Source organism: Dermacentor silvarum, chromosome 4, assembly GCF_013339745.2.
Source record: "Dermacentor silvarum isolate Dsil-2018 chromosome 4, BIME_Dsil_1.4, whole genome shotgun sequence".
NCBI classification, from domain to species: Eukaryota; Metazoa; Arthropoda; class Arachnida; order Ixodida; family Ixodidae; genus Dermacentor; species Dermacentor silvarum.
Window position 1 is genome coordinate 38,677,194 of NC_051157.2, and position 26,589 is coordinate 38,703,782.

The window sequence follows — 26,589 nt, forward strand, 5'->3', positions numbered from 1 at the left end:
TTCAACCGGACTGGTACCCTCGATTGATTAGTTGTCTGTCGCTGCCTCCCTTTTAGGAGCAAATATGCTCGTTTTCTTTATCTGTTACAGCCTATAAAAACTGTGCTTTTCGGGTCTTTCTAAAGTACATGGGATGTATCACCTCTTGCCTGTTTAATGCTCGCATACGATGTTAACTCGCTGAAATAAATGGCATGTATGAAAAAAAGAGAAACAGTGGCTGAGATGTATAAAATCCTGCACTGCTAATCTGTTGGTCGTAATTAAGTTCGAATCCTCGAGGCACAATAACAATATTTCTTTAGAATTTTTTCGCAAATGATAATGAAATTCTAGTGATGGACAACGGGCAGCCATCATAATTACCTGGGTAGTGAGCCCATGCATAGCAGCTGTCGCTGTTAGAATATATCACTATATAACGTGAGCCGCATGAATTAGGGCGCCAAGAACGTATACACAGTTCTGACAAATACCACTAATTTGTCAACGTGGCTCCAGAAACACTTTCGTAAATATTTTATCACTATCACGTGAGCTGTAAACCATAATACATTTTATTTGTGTATGCACTTTAGACATTATAATATATGTATACCGCATACACGATTGCGACATCTGTTTTTAGTGACGAGTTAGGTGACGAGCCGCGTTTACATTAATGCGACAGTGACGCATATAGAGTTTAGCTAGCGCATGGCATCCATGTAAACAGCCCTAACGCGCTATGAAAGCGAATCGCATTAATGGGTCAGGAGAGGGTCATTCAAGATGGGATAACTTGTCTCGCGCCATGAATGTAAACGCTGGCGTGTCTCATTGAGGGACAGAGACGGCTGCCTCCGTGCGCTCTGTACTCAAATCGGCAGGAAACATGTCTCCGGCTTGTTTCGAATCGAGGAGAGGATGTGTCACACCAACACGCTGTCGCACAGACACAGTATATACGTGATGCGCTAAGACATGCGATACGCTATAGTGTCGTATTCATGTAAACGCGTGGATGCGATGCTCCGGAATAGCGATGCGAAACCCCACTGTCGCGTTAATATAAACGCGGCTATATAGCGGCTATATGCCATTCGGCTGCTACGATTGAAGTCTCGGATTCCTGGTTGACTGGCGCGGCCGCTTTCCGATGGAGGTAAAATGCCGAAACTCTCGTTTACTGAGCTTTGGGTGCAATTTAGAATCTCGCGTGGATAAAATTACCCCACATCCGTCTATTTCGTATACGGCGCAACTTGTAGAGCAGAATCGTGGGTTTGACCCTTAATTACGCATGTGGCGCGTATACGTGGCACTCTGCGTATATGCATATAACGGTGTTTCAGAAATTGAGATCGATTTTTTTTACTTTAAGTATATAAGGAAAGGTATACTTGAGCGGCTTCCTCTGGGTTGCTCTTATAGCACAGCGGCGTACATATTAAAATGACTCGATGCCGTAATTTGACAAGCGACCATAAAGATTAGGCTAACTTTTCACTGAAAGTGCATACGACGATCTATCCCAAAGCGAGACACAATTGAAGCTCCGGGCCGTTGTCCGAATATTTCATAACGGTTTCCAGACTGACTTGCGCGTCACACGAGGGCTTTTACCATATAGGGCGTGACAGCTGCGCTCTTTTTCATATCAGTGTCCTGATTGAAATTGTCCGGAATCCGCGTTCCTCCGCAGAAATGATCAGCGCCAGCGTTTTGCTATTCTATAGAGACGATTATGAATACTGATTGGGGGGGGTCCAAGCGTAGCGTTAAACTTCATTCCGTACTAAATTAGTTTAAAAGGGCAATAATTCGAATGTTTGTAACCTCTTGTCAAATTACTGCATCAAGTCTCTTGTTTTCTCTCTTTTTTTCTTCTTTTTTGCTGTGCGTGATTACAAGATTGCTTGCTGCTTGCATGGTTTAAGCATACTTACAGAAAACAATGTGCCTCTTTTGACTTCGATATTTGCACGACCTAATTTCCCCACTAAAAGTCATTTTTAGACTTCCCTCAACCTCCCATTGAGTGATAATATTTACGGAAAGCGCAGACTTGTGTACTCAGGAGCTATAGATATGAAATTTTTTCACCACTGAGTATTAGCAACAGCGTACACTTCATAAGCTATGCTAAACAATACCTTAAACGTGACACATACACTTTACCGTTATAAACCAAGTTGTTTCTGTATTGTACGCTATACTATTACCATTCTCTGAATTTCCGTGTTTCCTTTGGTGATTGTATATCTCGTGTATTTCTACAGTATTGTAGTACTACTCTAACATTTTTTATAAATTATTCCTGTACGCTCGTACATAAAGATGACATACGCTGTATTACGTAGCATGCTTATCGACATTGTGTGACCCTACTGCTAGCCTGGTCGACTAAGGGCCCAGATGGTCATTATGCAATACCCCGACTTGTATAACTAAATATAATTCTTTTCCTAACATGGACGCTGCTGTCGTTAAAGCAAGATCTCGAAGAAATCGCGTAGTTAGTTCACCTTCTTGACGTATATTCGAGAAATTTCGAACCCATTTTTCCGAAACACCTTGTATACATTTTCGTTTTTTTTTTTTTTTGGCCTCATAATCGATATGTCGCCTTGCGGCGTCGGCTTCAGCAGGCCTGTAGATGCATGGTGACACGCGGCAGAGGTGAGCGCGCTTCGCAGCAGCGCGCGGGTCGCCTTCAGCCACACGTCGCGCCAAGGCAAGGGCGAGAGCGCGACTGTGGGCGGTACCGCAGGCACCAACGGTCACCTCGAATGTGCGCTTCCCTTCCCGAACTGTGATTTGTACCACCCACCCAGACATCGGCTGACGCACGCGCAGTTTCCTGTCGGTCGTATATACTAGCTGCGCCGTTTTTTTTTTTTTTCCTTTCTTTCTTTAAAAGCAAACACCCTGCATGTCCCTCGAAAGAACGTTGGCTCACCATCGTCACGTGACACTGCAGACAAGGAGCGCGTTCACGTGGTCCTGCAGGATCCGTGTTCTCTATTGCCTTCGCCGACGAGTGCGTATCCCCCCCTCTAAAAATATAAAAAACAACAGCGAGGCTTCTTCAAACTGTAGTGTGCTCGGAGGAATTGCGGTTCTTCTACTTTGTTGTATGTAGTGGAAGCCGGACGACAACGACACATTCGACAAACACACAGCGCTGTCTAAGGCGCCTTTCTGTGTCCTTGTCGTTCTGCCTGCGCTACGACAGAGTAGCCGATGCCATACCAACAAGCCCAAGTGACTACCCTCATTCACTGGAATTGCGGTGTTAGCTGTGGCCTACGAATATGCATGTCATACCAGCACACATTGAAGCGCGATCAAGAATAAACCAATCAGAATACCTGGTACGCGCAATGAGATGGGAGTGCAACGTGGAATCACTATGTAGACGGTGTCTGAGCATGGCTTATAGTCCCAAACGCCAAGGGCACGTTTTGGGGCCTATATAAAGTATGCGAGCCACGATTGCAAACGCTGTAGAACCTGGAAAGGCAACACACAATAGTTTTAGACTTCTTCGCGTTTGAATTTACGCTGATAGTACGTTTGTTTTCCAGCTTCGCGACAATGACACGACCATCGGCAAGTATCCTGTACGTAGTCAACCCTGCACTCCCTTTACGACAGCGACCACTGGTATACCGACACATCATTCACTGTCATCGATCGTTCACTCCGTGAAGAGTGTCATTCGCGCAAACTGGTTACATAATATGCCACACAATGTGAATATATTATGGCTTTTTATAGGTACTTTACGTTTATGTATCTATTCAACATAACCTGCCTTCTTTTCTTCTTTCTTGAGAACATAATTTTTGTTTTATAAATCGCCAGTGGCAGTGTGCGTAATTGTTCCGCTTATTATTCAGGTAGATATCTGCACGAGGTGAAAGTTACCTTCAAGAGATATAGAAATGTCAAGGTAGCTAAATAAAATATTCACTAATTAGTTCTTGAATTATTCGCTTTCGCAACATTTTGCTTTTGCGAAATTAAAGTGGAGCAGTAGCGAAGTCATGTCTGCTTAGAAAAAAGAAAACATTTTGTAAGACTAGCACCATACTCGAAAAAAATCGTCTTTAAAATGTGCACGGAAAACATTTGCCGTACCAGTTACCGGTTTTCCCAAAAGCCTTCCTCGAGCAGTTCGGGAAGATCTTAACCCAAACGCCAAGGCATTTTCTGGCATATTTTGGGGATGGGTATATTTCGAAAGTGGTGCTAGTCTTAGGGTTTCTGCTAAGCATGACATCACTTCACTAGTGAACTGCAACTTGTGCCATAAATGGAATAAATAAAGAAAAGATAATTAGTGAATATTTTTATATATACCTCTGTAGAGAACGTTACTCTTCCCAACACTGCTTGTTCGCTTACAGTACGCTCTCATAATATATATATATATATATATATATATATATATATATATATATATATATATATATAATACTGCGCGGTGAATGGTTGTAGCATGAACGACATACACGCTTCACAGATGTCATAGCGAGCATGCATGGCCCAAGTGTCAATTATCTCAAATGCATGGTACCATGCATTTTTGCTTGGGAATCCCACATGTCGACATCTTGAACATTCTACGTATGACGTAAATTTTTACATGTCCTTACAAAGAGTACACTTTGACGTACATTCGGACGTGAGTAAATGAAATAATAATTGTACGCTTCTCCGTGTCTACAAATGAACGGGAAAGCTTGGTGAAGATTCTGGTGAGAAAATAACGCTTTTTTTTCGCAATAAATGAATCAGTAATTAAGGGTCACTTATAAGCGACGTTCATCACGAGCCGATCTTAAGAAAATATGTAAAGACACGTGCGGCAGCGTGAGCGCAGCCAAATATAAATGTCGGTGTTTGCATCGGCTCCATAAACCGTAGTTATTGGGGTAGTATTCAGACATTGCCAAATTCCGCTGTATTGTCGAACTTTCGATCTTGTCAGCATTGATTGAGGCAGAGGGCTCCTACGGCCTATCTGATTGGCTCAAAATTCTACCATTACACAATTTGACAATAAGGCGTAATTTGACAACGTACAGAATAGCACCCCTAAAGTTCGTTTCACCTGCACACTGCCCAGCCGCGCATAAAAGTTGGCTTACCGATCTCCTTGAAAATAAAGCTATGTAGTCGCTTTATCCCGCTACTTGTACGAATCTGTCGAGGAGGAAGTGAAAGAAAGAAAGAAAGAAAGAAAGAAAGGAAGAGAGAAAGAAAGAAAGAAAGAACGAAAGAAAGAAATAAAGAAAGAAAGAAAGAAAGAAAGAAAGAAAGAAAGAAAGAAAGAAAGAAAGAAAGAAAGAAATCAGGCAAGTAAGCAAACAAAGGATTGCACAGCCAGATATGGAAAGGAAATTGGAAGACGTGACGTTTGGCGATAGAAAAGGCAATAGTATAGATTAGAGCACAGATACATGTCAATTATATTCTAGTTTAGATCGCGAGGAAGAAGTTAAGTTCGACAGGTCACGTGACGCGTAGAACTAAAATGCTGCTAAGGGAAGGAAAACGCAGTTGGGGATGGTAGAGGAGGTAGAGTGATTGATGTTGAAGCCGAATAGGGTTAAATCAGAGACCCGTGGAAGAAGCATTTGCCCTTCATCGAACTTAAAATAAAGAAAAGGCCGATGGCGACATAACGCATTTGGAAACAGGTGTCGCCTAATTGGGCTCTCTGGCATCTATCGTTCTGCGATCCCATATCGCGACATGCAGGCCGCGGAACATTTAGGAAGAACAGGTCGCCGAATAGCGGAAAAAGCGGAATAGCGGCTCACCTCGTCCAGTTCAGTGCAGGGGCCCCCGACATGAGCCTCGCCTCGTCTGTCACGCTGTCGACAGGATGAACGCTAACAGACCCGCACAACTATACATCCACACCTTGTTGACCCCCACGTTGAGAAAAAAACGACAGTGTATACACTATAAGCGAAGCTTGAGAAACGTGAGTGTGTGTCATTTAGGGAAGCCCCGTCTATAGTGTGCTTGCGTGAAACGGCGCGGGTCAAACGACTACCCCGGAGAAGGGGGTGTCACCGGAAAGCATCATCGACGCTGCATACGGTAAAACAATAAACGCGGGCGGCGGCGGCGGCCCGTTGTGTGTGCTCTTCGATACAGCGCCATCCACGGCCCAGCGCCAGCTCGCGCAGACCCGCGCGGGTAGCGGCTGCAGGCCGTGAATCGGGGCCCTCTCATCTCTCGCCTTCCAACCGCGGACGGGCCACCCCGTAAATCAGCGGCGCAAGCAGCGCTGCCGTCGCGTGCCCCGCGAGGCGGTACGCGCGGGGCCGGCCCACGGCCTGGGCGGTCCCCCCGGAGGCGGGGTCCAATGGGCCCGCTAGGCCGTCCGGGGCCGCGCCGCTCACCGCGACCGCTCGCCGGCAGCAGAGCTCACCATGTTCCCGGCGCGGCAAGAAGTTGGGCCCGCGGCGGCCGCTTTCCAGTATGCGGCGGCCACCTGCTACCCGACCAGCTGCTCGCCGCCCCCGCAGTACGCGGGATTCGGACCCGCCGTGCACGGGGGCCTGGTAGACGCCGTCGACTGGACCGGGGGCGGCGGCTACCGCTACGATGACTGGGCCGCCCTGCAGCAGCAGCAGCAGCCGCAACCCACGGCGCAGGGCCTGTACGGAGGTTACGCGGCGGTGCCCGAACCCCCAACCACGAGCCCGGACTCCGGCCTGGCCCCGTCGGATCTGAGCGGCGGCACGCCCTCACCGGGACTTGTGCAGCCGCAGCCGGTGTCCAGGCCGGCGCCCGCACGGTCGCCCTACGAGTGGATGATGAAGCCCTCGTACCAGGTGCAGCCGAACCCCGGTGAGCATCTCCTCCACTGTATACGCCTGCCCGGTGCGACCGTGCTCTTGTTCATCAGAGAACGTGCTCTTGTTTCTCGCGTCATCTGGTCCTGCGACCATACGCCCCCCAGAATGGATTGAACGCGGTAGTGTTATCCTTATATAAGGTCCCTCGCGAACCCCCTGGTTCGTCCACTTCGCGAACGTCAGTGGGGTCCAAGCAGAGGACGGGAGGCTCTCTTCATTTGGAGATACGTTTTTTTTTTCATATCCGTGACACTCGTCGACGGGCGAACGTACACGCTCGATCAGCCCCGAAAACATTTATAAGGTCGTTAGCTACAGACAAGTGTATAGCCTGCCCGTTCGTAGCGGTCTACGTCACTTAAGCCGTAACTCACAGCGGTACGCAATTGTTCCGCAGGGACCTCTCCATGCGGGGAGGCTGCTCTCCGAGCCCACCCGCCGACGACGGTTGTTGAAAGCGTGTACCCGCGGTCGTCCCCCTCCTCGGCTCAGATTATCGGACGAGCTGTAAACGGTGCGAATGGTGGGAAGCCATTCGCAGCCGAATCGTTTAAAGACCTACAGCCGCTACCGTATAGAAGTCGCTTGTCTTTTTAATGGCCGTCGTATATCATCAGATACGACGGGGCGAGTGCCGCTTCGCGGTCTTCCTATATAGCGTGTCATACAGGTGCGCTCCCGTTTTCGAATTCAATGCGTGCACATTGACAGGGGCTATACCGCCTATAGGCACTTTCGCTTTATTGCATTTCGATATATGTATAGCGCCGGAATATACGAATGTATATTCCAGTACGCAGAAATGTAGGGCGCCAACCATGTTACGTTTCTGATACGTTCGTGCGCACTTCGTAGGACCTCTGTTTGATAGAAACTTTATATTGCACCGAAAATGTTGACGTGCACCTTTATGAGTATATAAGAGCTGTTTGGTTGTCCTACAGTTGTTTGGTTGACACTTACGTTGAAGGGGTAAAATCGAATCGTTGGTGGGTACCCGTGAAGGTACCAGTTGTTTGCCGACTTTTGGTGGGTACCAGTGAAGGGTACCAGTTGTTTGCCGACTTTTTCCAGCAAGTAAAATATGACGATAGCTGCGACAGGCGACGCGAAAAGTACATTAAAGAAACTTTCAAAGCTATGCCTGGAAACATTTCTTGTGAGATATTTCTGTGCGTCCAAGGCTGTCAAATATTAGACAATTTTCAACCATGCCTTTTCTCATCGCACGTCTAGTTAGAGCTCTGTTGTACATTATAAAGAAGTTTAGTACATTATAAAGAAGTTTAAAGCCCTAACACAAGGGGACAAGGGACCCATGGGACAAGCCAACACCCTTGAGGGTGCAACATTTTTTAGAGTGATATGGTCCCACAGGTCTACGTTTGCATGTCCCGCTCACGCAAGTGAAATGTTTTTCGGTGCCTGTTACCACATTCATGAATAGGGGAGGGGGGGGGGGGATTTAAAAATACGAGCACGAAGAAGACCACACACCAACGAAGATGTAAAGACTTACAACTATACAGTTTCCTTTATTATTACTATTCTACAAGGCGCATATTATATGCGACATTGCCCTTTAGACATCCGCAGGCACAATGGTGAATCGTTAGGTCACGCGGAATTAAGTTTCTGCTAATCAAATCACATTCACTGTTTGCTTAGATAAACGCATGTGTCACTATAATGCTTCGCAGACGACTTGCTCAAATGTAAAATACGTCAAGCATTTCATGAGCCACCGTGTCCTTGTATACTTCTTCCTAGTGTTTGAATCTTGTGAAATTGTTCCTATTCATGAACACGTTTACCGATTCGCCCAACAATTTGCTTAGCTTTTTAACGAGGCGTTTTTCAATATCCTCTCTCCTTTGAAATGAACGTCTCAGCCGTCGCGCTGTATATAACTTAGTGATATGCCGCTAAGCACGAGGTCGCTAGTTAGATCATGGCTAAAGCGTGCTTCATAATCAGATCGTTGTTTTGGCACGTAAAACTCCAGAATTTATTACTATTTTCTAAATTTTTAAATGAACGTCTCTGCATCCTCTGCTCCACATCATTCGTCTGCGGTCGTGAACCGACCAGTCGGCCACATCGACGCTCACCTGTTGTTTGAAATCTTCCTCAATGTCGGCTCGCGTTGATGCGATTACTTTTCGGCGAACACTAAATAAATCAATCGCTGCAGTAATGAACAGTGTCACCTCATCATTCAGTATATACAGGGTGTTTCAGCGAACACTTTCAAAGTTTATTTAAGGTTGCCTGTGGCAGATATAGCCCAATTCTAGCTAATGAGCTGCATGGTCTACTCGAAGAGGCGGACATTACGTGCACAAAAAAAAAAAAGAAAAAAAAAATTGAAATGCATAATCTAGTAATCAGCAAAAATTCACTAATTAAGTTTTTACCTAATTACCTGATGGCCCATATTGCAACTTACGAATTGTAGCCGCGGAGTTCGCAAGGCGGATCCACTTGGAATTAATTCTCAGGATGACACCAGTTTAGAGATATTAATTCGTGAACTTTGCGGAGAAATGCATTAGCGTACCAGTTAATTTTGTGCTTCAATGCATAAAGGGACGTTTTCTTAAGAAACTAACTGTCATAGCAAGAATACAGAGAGAAACTCTGGGCAGTGAAAAAAAAAAAAAAAAGAACACGATCACCGCATACCAGAAACAACACTGCGCAAGCCGTATTCAAATCCCAAATTTGTCAAGCAAAGTTACCTGCTGGTGCATTTACCCCCAAATATGTTGAAAAACCTGTGGTCAGCCAAGCCTTTTGCGGTCGCCTGAACATCGATTATATCGAACGAAATCACTTTAATACGAAAACTGCTGCTAATACATGTGAGCCAAATTCAGTTTCTTCTTTCACACCTATCATCATCACGTTCACGACGGTGTCAACTGACGTCGTCGTGTGCGGTTGCTATGCCGCTGCCGTCGTCGGGCACTCAGCGTTGCTTAGGGTGTTATACGTATATCTTAAGGAATTTCCATGAGTGATGCGTGGTATAAGCTGCACTGCGCCGTATACATTCCGACTAAAAGTTATTTTACTGTCGTTTGTGGAAAACGCTTTTGGGAGCATATAGCTCTGAGAACTGACGCTTATTGCTGTCTCGCGTATATGTATATGGAAGCGAAACAAAACACTAACACTGCTGCACAAAATCGTACAAAAAGAGCGCAGCGCGTAAGGAATTGCTTCAGTTGCGCACAGAAGGCACGCAGCGTCGTCGTTGCTCCGTTTCAAATTTCGTTTACGAAGCAAGCGTCCTTTTTATTTTCATTAACACACGGGTAAACTATAGCGCAGTTAAGCCTCGCCCACGTGACAGTATATATGTTGCTGCACAGTAATTTGCCCGGTGTCAAAAGTCGAAAGCTTCGCCGTTCATATCGCTCCCCTCTGTCACTCGACAAGTTATACGGCGCAACAACTTACCGGGTCACAAAGTGGTTCGCGCAACCCGGCGCTATGGCTCAGTTGATACATGGCGTTTTGTTGCTGCGTACGACGTCGCGGGTTCAATTTCCCGTCGCGGCGAGCGCATTGCGACGGGGGTGAATTCCTATCCTTTCATTTCGGGTGCGCGTTAAAGAACCTAAAGTTGTCGAAATCAATCGAGATCCCGTTTACGGCGTATCTCACAGATCCTGTTGCTTTGGAACGTTAAAATCAATCAATCAATCAATCAATCAATCAACGAACCAATCAATCAATTGAAAGTGTTCACACAAGCGGCTCCTGAACGCATTTTTGGTCCCTTCGCAAGCCGTTCCACCAAGTTAAAGGGTCACTATAAAGAGCATCACCAAATCCAGGATCCTTATTCACAAAAGCTTTCTTTCGTAAGTGTTCTTTGCTTTTGGTCGCCCGGCTTCGCTAATGATATGTGCAGCCTCAGGATTGGCTCTTATGAAGAACCCTATAGTGTAATAGCTGTTTTGCGAATACGTACGGACCTGCAGGTTAGTCCATGAGCCAACGTATACTGTCGCTAAGGCCATTTACACATGAGGAGGGCCTCTACGCTTTCCTTTAAATACACATCTATGCTGCGGGGCAAACTGGAGGGGGAAAAAAATATCCGACTTTCATGCAAAACATTCCATAATTTTCGTTAATTTGGTGGGAAAATTTTAATATGGCTTCCGGCGCTCCCCCGGTCCGATACGCTACAGCGTTTCCACGAACTCGAGGACCGGATTTCGTAGCTCGACAAGACGACTCGGCCCGAGTCTCACGGCCCCATTTAAACGGAGCCACAGCTGCTGAACGCGGGCACTCATTTCCTGTCGCTAATATACGCAAGGTCGCCGGTCGGCGCCTTTCCTTTATCGTTACTTGGAGGGCCGTATAGATGTGTGCAGAGCGTCAGGGTTTTGGTAGACGTTCGCAACATATCTTGGAAAGCCCAAGTTCAATTTTCTTCGTCTTCGGTTTTTGTGATACTGTGCATGGTTGGCAATATACAGAAAGCGTTTTAAAGGGAAAACATTAAAGCAAGCACGTTCTGCGAGGATATATCATACCTCGCATGCCTGGTTATTCATTGAAGACGAAAAGTGTATGTGACAGATAACACTGTTTCGCCTTTTCAAGCGAGTTTCTGGACGAGGCGCAGTTAAGATGCTTGAGAAATCGCTATGTCCAAGATATAGTTAATTTAGAAGAATTGATAATTCACTTTATAATTATTCCCTTTAGGGCAGATATCGCAATTAAGAAATTGTATTCGGCCTGAACAAGCCCAACCGCACTATATGCTCTCTATGGGAATAAAACAACATCTGATCTAAAGAGGACATTCGTGCATTCTAAACATACAAGAATGTATAAACTGTATACGCTGTATCTGTTCTATATAGAACCGCACAACGAGATATGAAAAGTAAAATTATACAAAAAAGAAAAAAAGAAAAGAAAGAAAATCTAAGATAAAGCGGCAGGCGTATTAAGACATGAAAGAAAAACAAAAGATAAATATGCATAGCTTAGACATCATACGCGGGTCGATGGTATAATACAGTCCCTGGGATTATTATCAGTCCGGCAGTTCGTGTAATGCAGATAACACATGGGTATAAACATCTATTACGGTAACCTGCTGGGTTCCAAAGGAAGTTGAGCGTGACAACATGTTGAGATTATATAACAAATACAAAGACAAAGCGTTTGTGGCTTGAGGTCACTCGGTGTCATGGTATATATAAGCATTTGAGACATCGTTATTCCAGCCCGCAGAATCAGGCGGTCGCTATGACAATTCATTTGTTTCAGCAGCAGTATATATGCCGCGCGATTATCTTCTTTCCGCCCGGACAGCATATAACATCACCGTAAACTACAAGACGTGTCCACTCCTATAAAAGCTATCAGAGAGCATAATCATAATTAGAGAGCATAACCATAATTCTCCAAAAATGACGCAATCACGTCAGTGTTCGCTTCTGACGCTGGCAGTAAGGTACAAAGCACTGACTTTGGAATTGGTTTCTATTACTGTGAGGGAGGCCCTCGCTTTTGGTGTGCGAAGCGCATGGATACCTATATACAATTCTACTCAGCGCATTCCGATGAAGCAGGTCAACCGACCATCGCGACTATACGGATTCTGGCTGTCATTCGTCTTTAGGGATCCTTCCCCAGTTTCCCAAACACAGCAGGTGCAACAATATAAACAGCAGCATGTAATTTGTTCTGCAGGTTAACAGCACCCTGGTAATTAATTTTTTTTATTTTTTTTCTATTTCTTCGTTTCTCGTCCTGTTCGCTCCCGAAGAAACGTTTCTAAGGAGAACACGAAATAGTGTCAAAATGCCTGCTCACTGCAAATTTGTATGCTTCCAGTCATATATAGCAACTGCGTCGTCTGCTACTCCGTGTTGTCTGCGAGACACCATCCTGGAGCAGGGCGGCGGCCACAAAGCGCGTTTCCTCAGGGCCTATACACTCCGTGATAGAGAGGCCGTTTTTTTGCCGCCTCTGCTTCGTTCACGCACTCCCTGCATGAACGACGACTATCTGTGCCTGTTAAAGAAACCAAGAAAAAAAACACAGAAGAAAGAAGAAGAAAAGCCGAAGAACGAACGCCGGGGAGAAAGGAGCTGTGAAAGGACAGAAAAGGTCTACAGGGTGGCCATCAGAGGAGGCCACCTTTGAAGCGACCCGTGCCGCCCGTCGCTCCAGGCTATGCGTCTGCTGCTGCTACTGCTGCTGCTGCTGGTGTGGGCGCTATACAGACGATAGCTTTTCTTCGGTTGTCTGCACCGTCGTCTGCAAGCCGTTCCAGTGGCCCAGTGGCAACTTGTTGCCTTCTGCTGGGTGTCGCGAGGTCGAATCCAGGCTGTGACGACTTGGGCGTGCGTTAAAAGTCCCAGGATGTAATGTTGTTTACCAGCTGCGACAACATGGGAAACTATAGGCTAGTGGGGCCGTTTATACTCGAAGAGTGAGGTAACAAAACAAAACTGCGATAGAAATTTGAGTCCTCTATTTTTCGGCGTCTCGCAGCTTCGAGGCACAAGGCGATCAACACACCTCGGGTCTGCTCTCTGCCTTTACACACACACACGCACACACATATATAAAGAAAAACACCTACGATAACATTTACATATTATCCAATGTGTGCACTCGGAATGCAACAAACAATCGTTACTCGTTATTGTCTGACAAAGGCTTTCATCACAGTTATTATGCGTTCAGCATGCGATTTTGCCTCGGCTCACAGGTTTGGCAGAATTTATCAGTGCACTTGTAACCACTTCCTGGTGGCCTATATACTATATCTACATGGTATAGGGTGATACCATGTAGGCAAGTGGAGGTAATGCTATGGAGTCAGTGCATTGCTGCGAGCGTATCTAGATTAAATCTCTTTACGCTCGCATATCTCCTTTCATCGGCAGTGACCTCGGAGGATGTTTTGATCAGCCGTGTATAAACGGCTATGCAGCGAGTAGTTCCGCCTTGGTTTCGAATGCCGATACGGCAGAGCGTCGTCGATATCCCGCTCGAGATTCATATCAGTCATACGCATTGACATTGTTACGAGGCATTGTGTATGAGCCTGCCATTAAAGGACCGCTGTGCTACGCGAAGAGGAAGAAGACGGGACATGCCTCGTGAGATGCTGTCAGCCATTCTCTGGTAGCAGCAGCCTGTAAATATTGTCTCTCCCGTGTACTTGTGAATCCCCGTGACAATATATTGTCATTATCGTTCTCACTGCGTCTGATAAGTTCAATAGGCTACACTTAAACATCTCGTTTGGTCATCACCGCCACCACCGCCGCCCCGCCCCCACTTGTTCCTCGTAAGGACTGAATTCAGTAACAAATACAATAATGAATACGGCAGGAATTACCAAGTCATGACCCCCAGCTTGAAAAGTGTACAAAATAAAAGTGTACAAAAGTGTACAATCATATATAGTATCCTGTACTTGTGCTAACATGTGAAGCAGTAACTTGGAGGTTAGCCAATAATCTTGACAAGTTAAAGACCACGCAACGAGCGATAAAACGAAAAATGATAGGCGCATATCGTTAAAGGACGGCAGGATTGACAGCGGTGTGGACTAGAGAGAAAAGGCAATAGCCGACATTCCAATAGAGATCGAAATTAAGAAATGGCGTTCGGCAGACCATGTAACGCGTATAAGGCAAATAACCGGTTACAAAACGGGCGGCAAAGGAAGGGAAGCGCTGTGGTGGATGGCAGATAACTATAATAGGTGGTGTGATGAAATTAGGGAATTTGCAGGCATGGGGCGGTGTCAGCTGCCGCAAAACAGGGGTAATTGGAGATCGCTGGTAGAGGTCTTCGTCTAGCAGTGGACATAAAAGATGATGATGATGATGATGATGATGATGATGATGATGATGATGATGATGTCACCTTAAATTTAAGCTCGACCACCGCATTTCGTCACATCACAAGCAAGACAGTTTTTGCCAAACGCCCGTTGGAACTGATGCGCACACGGCTAAGTATATAGATGAGCCCACTTTGGAATCTAGAGGCATGAGAGACCGATCCGTGGCATATTAGCGGTGCAGAGGTCGCAAATTTTTGTCACCCGATAGTGAGTGGTCGGCTGTTTGTCGACTGCAAGGCTCTGCGAGAGTTCTGCCAAAACCTGTTTGGCACAGTCGAATGCATTTCGCGTCCTATATCAGTGCAGGCTCTGGCAAGAGGGGGGGGGGGGGGGGGGGGAGAGAGAGAACGAGAAGAGAAGGAAATCGTAAGACTTGGGAAGTGATCACTTATCCAGAAATTAACTTAGTGATCGAGTATATGCACTGAATGCCAGTGTCAACAATCCCCAAGTCTTCAGGGTCACCTCCTCACCTCCTTCCACTTCCGTCACCCTTTAAGTGACTGTTCACACATTGTGAACCAATATGTTGCGATACGTCTTAGAACGTTTTTCTAGAGCCAAATGCTATGCAGTACAGGAGCCGAAAAAAAAAAAAAACTGGCAACCATATTTATGGCGGCATAAATTATGCAAAGGCCGATATGAATGCAAAATTGGTTGGCCGTCTCCAGATCGGCTAGGCGTGTCTGCCGCAAGCGGCTCTGTTCAGGTTCAGGACACAGGTCGTAGGTTCGACTCGTAATGCTAGTGTTTTGTAGAGCTTCTGTGTAAACGAAGGAAAACAAAAACAAGCGAACGACATTATGCAGATCACATGCACTGTGGGAATCGATGTGGGAATCGAAGCATGTTTCAGGTAGCTATAGCTATTCAGCATCGTTTGGAGTTCCACAAAACGGCACCAGGGGGACCAACATGTTTGTGTAGGGCAATCAGTTGTGTACGTAAGGCGAGCGTGTGTGTGACGACTGTAGTAAGACGACGTACGGTGACAACGATCGCATGACAGCGACAGCAACAATTCTGCTCCAGCCGTTCGACACGAGTTTGCGAGATGACGATTGGTTGGTTCCACATAGGTATACTGGATGAGAGTATAGCGTGAGAAACGGACTGTGACGTCATCTACGACTAAGTATTGTACAGGCGCAGGGCCTGGTGCAGTCTTGCCAGACTACTCACCATATAGCAAACGACTCGACGGTATTTTCGCCAATCGATTTGACTGCGCATGCGCCGCAGGTCTTCACGTGGCGCCGGTGGTGGGGTACTCCTCGAAGCGATACCGCGGCCTCCATGCTCCCGCTAAGCAGTGGCAGCGCTTGTACAATCGTACGTGCCTACGTCTATGCCATGCGTTAAAACCACAAAAATCGCGTTTGTACTCTGGCAACGAGACGTTGAAGTCTGTTCGACCTGGCCCGATCATGAAGGTGGAATACAATGTCGCACGGCTTGTACACATAGTGTCAGACGAGGAAGGAATTGAATAACGTTAGCCGATCCCGAAGGCCTCGCTCAACGTGAACTTGAGGCACTCGAACATCTCAGACACGTCCGACAAAAACTGCAATGTACTACACATGCACACTATATACACACCGAACTGAACTCATCCTGCACAATCTGTTTCTCGATATATTTGTTTGCTCCCGTTAACCAATATACTGTGCGGTTACGCTGCTGACTCATCAATGCATGCGTATGACCGCCAGCCGGCTTCGCGTTTACGAGCAAGAGTGCACACATGCTCCAAGTCAATGGACTGTGTATCGACGTTGCTCCGCTTCGCGTTTACGAGGCAGCATATACGCTCTCGTTTTAAACCAAGCTTCGATGCGTGTCAAAGACGGGCCTTTTCTATATAGCCTCTGTCTCCTTCACACGTGTAGCAGACGATTTCGCTCCTTTTTGTTTGTGTTTGAGCATGCGTCTGCACTTACATCACCCGCCGGTCCGGGCCAACGAAGGACCCCCTTCTGGATTCGCCAGTAAAGAGCCAACACGTGCGGCTTGCACTATCTCCGGGACCGGTCCATCGTCTATAGGACATCAGCCGACAGTCAGCACCCGCCATGTTGCCAAGGGAGAGTCAGCGAAAGCTTCGTTTTAGAATTGGGAGAAACCGTATAGGGCGATGAGTGTCCAAGTCAAGCGCGGTAGCTGCATGGCGTAGAGCTTCTAAGATGTCCGATATTGCATAATGCGAGTCTGTGTGACGACAACAAGACGACGGCGGCGGCGACGGCGGAGTGACGGTGACGGCATGGCGACGCTGGAATGATGACAACGAAACGACCATATGACGTCATCGTGACGGCGCATTGACGACGATGTATGATAACGGCGGCTGCATGACGACGACGAAGTGACGATTACGGCGTACCGACGACGGGACGATGACGAAGGCATGGCAACGAAGGAATGAAATCAAATAAATGACGAGCCAAGACGTGTTTGTGTTATTACCGGGCCGCCTTGGTTTGCGCTACCTCTGGCGCCGGCCGATCGCGCAAGATAGAGTTACTGTCTAGGCTCTCTTTCCCTAAAGGGAGCCCGTATACAGTAACTCTATTGCAAGAGAGCAGTCAGCGCCCGCAAAGTGGTGGGCAAGAGGCAAAGAAAGTTTCGCTTTAAAAGATGGCTTTTCTGTGCTGTCCCTCACCAGAGGAGAGACGCCGACAGCATATATATCTGCAGTCACCGCGGCTGTCATTATACAACCTCAAGTAAAGATTCGCACCTACATACGACGGGCTACAATCGGCAAAGGTAAATTCTGTCTAAAGAACACGAAAGAGCACCTTTGGTATATTTTTGTTTGTTTTGCTTCCAAACAATGACTCCTGCCAGCTACGAGGGATTAGTTAAAAGAAGCAGAGAGATTTTACAAGTGTTTTCTTTTTACTTTGAAAAAAATAATTAAACCAAAATAAAACCTAAAGGGATGGTTATCCTTCGTCTCTGTGACGCATACCTACAATAAAGCGGCGTAACGTACAGTCAGCAAGTTCATTGTTTATTTATGATGATGACTGCTTCAGAGCGAGGCGCATACACACTAAGGGGGATTAGGCAAGAAGCGAGGGACGCACACAAAAATGTATTATAATTTAATGGACTTTTAAATCTCGATAAATAAAACGAAGAAGAGCAGAAAATCATGCGTGTGATTTCTGTGTTTTAAATTTTTAGGGCATTATATACATTCCTGGTGCATGTGCCCGAGAAAATATATATATATATATATATATATATATATATATATATATATATATATATATTATGACGTCTCTGTTGGCACGACGTTTATTCGGCCCGAGTACTCGGGAGCGAACCAGCAAAAGCACACACCCGATGATGATGATCACACATAACTGAAGATGAGGATCTCGCGCAACATAGGATGGTGCATGATGATAATATACAGATGAAGAAGACGTACGTAATAAACGCCCACAATATATATATATATATATATATATATATGAATCTTCCAAGTGATTACAGTACCTGAACATTCAAGGGCAAGCCAGACTGGTGCAGTGAAATTTACGACGCAGTCCTTACGAAGGAACAGCGCTGACAAGTCAGTAGAAAGTGATCAATCGTTTCAATTTCTTTACAGAACATACGTGGCGGAGAAAGCGCAAGACCATATCTGTGCGTATAAAATGTTAGTTTCGGAACACGACAGCGCAGTTTCGTGAGCGTCGCCTCCATCTGCCAAGCTTCACGGAATATTTTACTCCACCAGTGGTATAGCCAGTGTTGATATTCCAGTAAGAATGCCGGATCGGTTATTGCCGACAAGAGAATGTATATACACCCATGCATACATGACCTGGCTGCAGCGATAAATCCTGTGGTCGGAAGTATAAAAACGAATGGTCCAGCAGGGAAATCCTTCTTCAGGGAATCAGTCATTTTGTTTAGAAAAAGACCATTGTGGCCATGTACCCACTCTAATCGTAAGAGACGTATAAGCTATAGTAATAAAGTAGACTGCTTAAAGTGAATCTTTCTCGGCCTCTTCCTGTACTTTGGAGGTGTGATCTAACCGCCACCGACTGCACAGATGCACTGCCAAAACGTCGTACTCCCACAACTATCGGAAATCGTGCCATGCATGATATATAGATGGTTGGTTTCGAACCAGGTTCCCAGCACAGATCAATCCCGATGCTCTAACCATTAGGCCGCGGACGCATACCTGTATATAGATTACACCGCCGTCGTTCGCGTCTCCTATACGTCATCATCATCATTGTATAGGTAGTCTAGATTATACCGTGGCCTTAACCACAGCATGTGCTTCTGCGTTCAAGGTTGAGATGAGTGTCGCAAAATCTCAAGACGCGCTTCCGCCGCGCAAGTTTCAGGCCTATATTTGAGTTTTGATACTCGCTGAACGCTTCGTCGTTCATTTGAAGCCCGATAACGGGCACGATCTGAGCGCGCTGCTTTCCTACTCCATATGGTGGCAAGGGTCCTGCTGTCACTGCAGCCTGCACGGCGTCGCGGGCACCGAGGCACCCTCTCGACCTGCGGCGCATGCTGCGGCCGATAGCGGATCGGCGACATCAAAGACGCCACTTGACCGCCGCCGCTTTGTATCTCGGTTCGCGCCGTTCTTCCGCCCACCATGTGTCTGGGCAAGATACTTTCAGCACTGACCGTCACGACGACACAGCCAAGTTAGCGCACTCTAAACTAATGACGCTGGCAAGCTGAGACATCCTTCAATAACGTTCCTTTCTTGAGTTGTTCGCTTTCTCGCTTTCTTTCGCAAAAGGCGAGGAGCAGTGCAACGTATACTATATATGGCCTTCCGGCAAGAACAATGCATGCTGCATTTGCAGTATACTGTCAGTGAGACGGATGTGGCCGCTTCAATAATGTTGGCACAATATACATGTATAGACGTATACTGACACGGAGCGCGCCTCGACCGCATATTGCACCTTTCTGCTCCATCTTGCATCTCGTGTGGACATAGCGACGCGTCCATTTGTTCGCTTCTCCCGATAAATATAGTTATCTACGAAAGTATTTGCACGTGACGTCACGGAGGCCATACAGCAGTCCTGTCAACACCACCTATAGATAGTACAAGGCCCGTTCACTCCGATCCATGACGTCATGCTGCCTCGGTCACAAATTTCAATCGTCAAACCTGGTGCGACGAAAGCGGATGACGTCGAAATCGACCGCTGCTTACTCGGGAGCATCCCCATTAGATTCTGTGGCAGTCACAGCCAGGCTGCATGACGTCATTGTTCGGAGTGAACAGGCCTTGTGCTATCTATAGGTGGCGTTGGCCCTGTGCACAGCACCCACATCGCTGCTGGAAATAAGCGTAAGCATTGAATGAATAAATTAGATGTTTTTCCTGTGCCGCGGTTCCACATATATAGCATATCGTCTGCAACGACGTCACTTCCATGCAGACGTTTATGCATACACTGCGACGACAGCATCACCATAGTCAAATAAGAGCGTTGAAAGAGAAACGAACAGGAAAAGGTAGGGAGGTTAACCAAGAACGTGCCCGGTTGACTACCCTACACTTGGGGAGGGGAAAGGGGGAAGAATAGATAAGAAGGAAAGGGAATAAAAATAATAAAGAGTCAGTCAGCGTGAACGCATTCGCAGGGGAATGTCCTCTGTCACAATTGTTCGTCAGTCTAGTATAGCCATGTGAGCGTTGAGAATAAATTATCAAATAACGGAAAGAATTGCGTAAAAAGAAAACGACGATCATAGGTATCAGAACCACACAAGAAGCAGTAATATATATATTAATTGTTGTTATATTCACAAACAATTCAGTTTTTATTGTGAATTCGCTCTTATATCACAGAAGTATGACGCAGCCGTGACTCTTTAAGGTCTAGTTATTACGTACCTAAGAGAATATATCAACGTGTCTACCCCTCATGTAAAACCCCTCAACAGGGGCCTTCGAGGTATTATTAAAAAAAAGAAAACCAAACTTACGCGCCATTTGTCCTGGCACCTGATGCGACTTCAGCCTGTGCCGCATAAGTACAACGTGCGGGCATCAGTGGAACGCGTACGTTATTTCTTATTAAAAGAGAGAGAGAGAAAGGTTAGTGTGCTTATTTACGAACCGACCCACCGTTCGACCGCGATCCCAAACTCGCACCGCGTAACAAACTTACGCGAGACAGTTGACATCGCTGCGCAATGAAAGGCAATCAGCGGCAAACACGCGACCTCTTTTTTTTTCTTCTCCGTCATGCATGATTGGCGTCACGAGTCGCCACCGCTGCAGTTGCCCGGCTCATAGGCCGCGCGCGCGCACGCGCCACGCCTGACGTCAGCTGCGGCGCGCATAAAATATGGCCACCAGGGGGGCGTGGCTCGCCGGCAGCCGCGCTGCCCCCTAATCGGGCCGCTCGTAAATCCTCGCGCTCGGCAAACACGTCCCCCCCCCCCCCCCTACCGCTCCCCCACACCGTTCTCTTTCAGCGCGCTCTCGTTCTTTTGACGAAGCCGCTTCCCTTTGACTCGCTGTTGCACCGCGCTGCTCGCGGCCGTCCAAATAGGCGGCAATGTAAACGGAAGCAAAGTCGTCCGAGTCTGGCGACAAAATGCGCCGCCTTGTCACGCCAAAGCTGCCCCTATCGGGCTAGTTCGGGTCAACGTATCCTGTGGCCTCAACCCGCCGTTTTCGGCACCTCGTCGTCTCTATCGCTCTATCTCTCTTCCGTCCGTATTCTTCGCCACGAACCCGGGAAAAAAGAAAAAAAAAAAAGACTCTACGCAACTGATTATGTATATATATAGTCATTATAGGCCCTATGTTATACCGGTGTCACACGGGCACTTCGAAGACCCTCGAACCAGAGATACTGTCATTGTTTCTTCTTTCTTGAGTGACAGAGCCTTTGAACCGATAGGCTTTCGACTCAACGGTGCCACGGGGGCAGATTCGACGAACCACCGAGTCACAAATTCAATCGAGTCGACAGAGTTTCCCGGGATTCCCTCGAAACTTCGACGCACCTTCTCGTAGTTTTCGAACCAACACGAAAAAAAAAAAACATTGTCTAAAAGTTAGCAGCATCGAGTTAGGAATTTTGCTTGGAATAGTGCTACGAATTTTCAGTTCGTTTTTCTTGTGTTTTTTGTGCAGCTTTGGTATGGTGACCATCGGGCAATCCGTTCGGAGCGCGAAACAAGTGAAACTCTCAGTGGCCGTTGGGAACTGCCGCGTGGCAGCAACACAACTCCTTCGAGTGCCACAAAGTTTGGAAGTTTCAAAGGCCTTCGACGTAAGGGCCTTTGAAACGCGCCCGCGCGTGACTCGGGTATTACAAAAGGCCACCGCGATGAGGGATGATTTTGGGGCTATCTGCCCCGACAACATCGAAGGAACGACGAAGCTACAGTAGTCAACTTTGGCCTTGCCAAGAGAAATCCCAAAGACAGCGGGCGCTCTCAGACCCAAAAATGGTGTAATGATGTTAGTTATAGACATATTTACACCCTTATTTGCTTTCAAGGGTGTAAATTATTTTACAGTGCGGCTCACGTGGCTATGGCGTTCCCCGATGGTGAGCCCGAGGTCGTTCCCATTGCGCTTCACTGTAAAATAATTGACACCCTTAAAAGTGTAAATCGGTGTCAATCTGTCTATAGCTCACACCCTTACACCCTTTTTGCATGTAAGGGTGTGAATTATAAACAAATTTACACCCTTATTTGCTTTTAAGGGAGTAAGTTATTTTACAGTGATCCCTTTGATTGCCCGTCATTCTAATGAGAGCAGAATGAAAAAAAATTTATTGTGCACTTAGATTGAGGTGCACGTTACAGAGCCACCAGTTTAGCAAAATTAATCCAGAACCCCCCTGCTAATACGGCGTCCCCCATAACCCAATGCGCAGTCTCTGGGAGTCAAATTTAATATGATTTATTTTTTTTTTTTGCATCTTTGTGAGTGCTTGGTAGCCGTTCACATGGGCAAGTGCGTGAACCCGGGTCCCCCGTGATAGATAACTATAGATAGGCTGTTTTATTGAACCAATAATGGACAGGAGCACCTCAGTTCAAATGTTCTCTCTGGTGTGGCCCGCCATGCATGCAGGCCAGCCTCCATCGTTTATTTATTGTGGTGACGGCGTCCCCGTGACATATGAGCTGGATCACACACGACACTTTCAGGAATGCATGTTGCTTGATGTCGTGCAGAATATATATATATATACACAAAAGCATAGCAGCTCCAGTGGCGATATCGTCCCTTATTGACAGAAAAGATCGCGTACGCTATACAATTACTCAAGCGCCATTCTCAATACTCCTAACATATTTAGAACAAATGCATTTTTGTGAATACGAGCCCTTATTCCCAGGAAATGTTGTTACGCTATATAGAACCCTTCGTATAAGACCAGATGCCAGCCGATGGTGATGTTGGACACGTTAATAGGAAAGGCTGGCAGCCCGTGGCAAACAGCATTTACGAGTGAAAAGCTCCATCAATTCGGCCCACGTACCCAGAAGTATCTTGTCGTCTTCCTTCCGCCAGCTGTATCCCACTTCTGTATCCTCCTCATTACCGAATCAAGGGCATAATCGCTTTTTAAGAGGAATTAAGCTTTAGCTCGGGGCCGCAACTCCAATTTTCCTATTCAAATAGATGTAAAACGCGGAAATGTCTCTAGGAGACTTTTTTTTTTTTGCGAATCGTCTGGTCTCTTGATACTGCCTTAATATGAGGTGTATGCTGGTTGTAACCGGCATACAACTATAACTCATCGGGGATCGGAGATGTCCGGCGCCTGGAGTATATATCGAATCCCGGGCGCGCGAATGTATTTTTGGTTGATCGTGGCTGGAGTGGTGAAGGCAGCGCGGAAAAGAAGCGGAAAGGGGGTGAAGAACGAAAAACGCGCCTGTACCACGCACTGTGTCCTCCACGTAGACACGCCGCGGTGGATCAGTATATAGTTATGACCTTCTGCTGCCAAGTACGAGGTCGCCAGCTTGACTCCCAGGTTCCGAAATGCTTTGCGTGTCAAAGGGGGGCAGACTACAAAAAACGCTCGTGCAGGGAGCTCTGGGTGCACGTTGAGAAACACCCAGCTGGTCAGTATAGCAATTCCCAGCACCCGTCAATCTGCACCATCGATACGCATTAATCCCCGCAGCCGTCAATCAGCGCTCTTTTTCAGGCTGATTTTCCTTTGAATTCGACACGGCAACTATCTACAGCCATGACATGACGCCTGTAGTTAGAATTAATATCATTATTATTTTTTGTTAGCTCGACAATAGACACAGAGTCTTTTGTGCACACTATAGCGTCATTGCGGTACATATGAAAACAGAACTGAGAAATGAGAGTGATCATCAAGAGCAGCATGAGCATTCAGAGGTTCCAATGTTTAGGTACGTGCCACGTGTTAAAGACGACGACGACGACGACGACGACGACGACGACGACAACAACAACAACAACAACAACAACAACAACAACAACAACAACAACAACAACAACAACAACAACAACAACAACAACAACAACAACAACAACAACAACAATAACAATAACAACAACAATAATAATAATAATAATAATAATAATAATAATAATAATAATAATAATAATAATAATAATAATAATAATAATAATAATAATGGAGGACGCTTAAGCTTCGCCTTTAAGAGTAGAACACGATAGCGTTATCGGGGCCCGTTCGCATCGCATCGTTCGCATACGGCAAGTAGGCTTCATTCTCTGCAACACTGAACGTGGGAAAGCCAGCTTACAAAGACCAAGTTTACACCGATCCCCTTAAAGTCGGCTTCACTTTTAAACTGAATGCAATGCTGGAAAGACGTTTTTTCAGGGGCAATATAAGTGGTCATATTAAAATGTGAAGGCCCCAGCATCTTTTTTATTATTTTATTAATTGTTTGCTATTGCCCCGACGCGCGCAGGTATGATAGAAATGCTGGAAAAGGGGTTTGTGTTTGAGTTTCATCGTAGCAGAATTAGGTTTTTCTCATGCATTCAAATTACAGTCGTACTTTACCATTTTTCTGACGGATTTCACTGTGAGAAATTCAATTTTTGTTCACCAAAACCTTGCACCACGTGGAGGGGCTGCGTGGTAGATGAGTTGGATGATCTTCTCCGCCTCCCTCGATCGAACGCCGGTTGCCGACGCCGAATTTTCTGCGACACGGGACCCTAAACGCTATCGCGTTAATAATTGTTGTCTCTTATAGGCGCGGAACGGGAAAGGTAAGCCGTGAACGCGTCCTTGGCAAAAGCCATGGGATGAATCCAGTACGATCCTGCCACAAACCTTCCGGTAACTTCTGGCGCTCCGCAGGGGAGCGTACTCGACCCCTTACTTTTCTTGCTATACATAAATGATATTGTCAATGTGGTTAACACCCCAGTACAAATTCATCTATTAGTACATTGGTCACTAATACATTTACAATAAATTTAGAACTACTGACCCCCCCCTCCCCCCCCACCCTATTGCATTACTAACCGCAAACGGCATTGAACTATTACAAATTCGAAGAAAGAAGTGTCGACTAGAGTTTCTTTCAAACTTAATTAATCATAGGCTAGCCTTAGACACCGCGACATACGTATCCCCCTTGATAAGCAGACTCACTCGACACCACTACTCGCATTCTCTAACCCCAATTTCCGCAAGGACTGACACTTTTCGGTACTCTTTTTTTCCCAGAAACAATAGCTGACTGGAATAAACTAACTGAAGCATTTCCCCAGCGCCCGTGACCTGTATACGATTTGTGTAATTAATGGTGTTATTTTATGTTAGAGCTGTATTATAACCAAGTTGATTATATTTTTTTAATCGTATACCTTATGACGAAAGAAATTGTGTGAAAAGCGCGTTACTAACTTGTTTCATCCTGTTCTTTTGTATAAGTACTCTTGTGTATTCTGATCACCCTACTTGGACTTCTTGTCCCACAGTATTTTTAAGTAAATAAATAAATAAATAAATAAATAAATAAATAAATAAATAAATAAATAAATAAATAAATAAATAAATAAATAAATAAATAAATAAATAAATAAATAAACCTTTGATCGAGGAAAAAAAACTGTTTTCCAGAGTTAAAGTTCAGAAAACCATGCCATCGCGATGGTCGCGTATGCTTACCACCTTTCGCTTTTAATTGTATCTATTCATATTTATTCAACGGTGTTTTCTTAGTACACCTCAAACGTACACACATTCTTCCCCGTTCTTGTCCAGTCCTCTCGCGAAATCAAATTTCGGCGCATGAACGAGTTTAAAACAAAGTTGTTCGTCACGTGGCAGGGGTCTCCCTCGCATATGTGCAGGCTATAGCTATATAGCTTTACACTTTCGGCCGCACAGTATACATCTGTATACTTCCGGTCCGCGCGGAGACCCCGAGTCGAGCGAACGGGTTGGCCCACTGTTTGCGCGCCGTGGTGGCGACGGCCCTCTTCCGGCCGATAGCGTTGGGCGCTTATCGCGGGCACCCTCGCCTCCCTATCCCTCTCCCGCTGCGTCGGCTAATCCGCGGGATCATCTCCTTTGCCGCCGCCGCCGCCGCCGCCGCCGCTACGACCGCGCCCACTCGGGCGCTCGCGCAGCGCCCACCGGTCCATGCACGCGCAGCTGTCGACCATCGTGCAGAGGCTTATGCGAAACAAGAGGCTGTGTCGTGCAGCGCGAAGCAGGAACACAGCGAAACAAGGACAAGCGCTTGTCCTCGAGAAACAAGGACAGGCGCTCGTTTCTGTGTGTCCTCTCGCCC

General features: G+C 46.4%; 2 protein-coding genes across 5 annotated transcripts in view; one reads left to right on the top strand and one right to left on the bottom strand.

The window, feature by feature from the left end:
- LOC119448565 (structural maintenance of chromosomes protein 3-like) overlaps window positions 1-6,218 on the bottom strand; it is a 51,857-nt gene extending 45,639 nt beyond the window's left edge. The window contains exon 1 of the mRNA XM_049665454.1: window positions 5,814-6,218. The gene's annotated coding sequence lies outside the window, so the exon portion shown is untranslated. The remainder of the gene's footprint in view (window positions 1-5,813) is intronic.
- Window positions 6,219-6,290: 72 nt separating this feature from the next.
- LOC119449817 (homeobox protein CDX-1) overlaps window positions 6,291-26,589 on the top strand; it is a 34,354-nt gene continuing 14,055 nt past the window's right edge. For 3 of the 4 annotated variants that reach the window (XM_049665456.1, XM_037713087.2, XM_049665457.1), the window contains exon 1: window positions 6,291-6,855. In XM_049665456.1, coding sequence (XP_049521413.1) covers window positions 6,435-6,855 — 421 coding nt within the window. In that variant the 5' untranslated portion in view covers window positions 6,291-6,434. The remainder of the gene's footprint in view (window positions 6,856-26,589) is intronic. The other variant, XM_037713088.2, reaches the window with a different exon arrangement.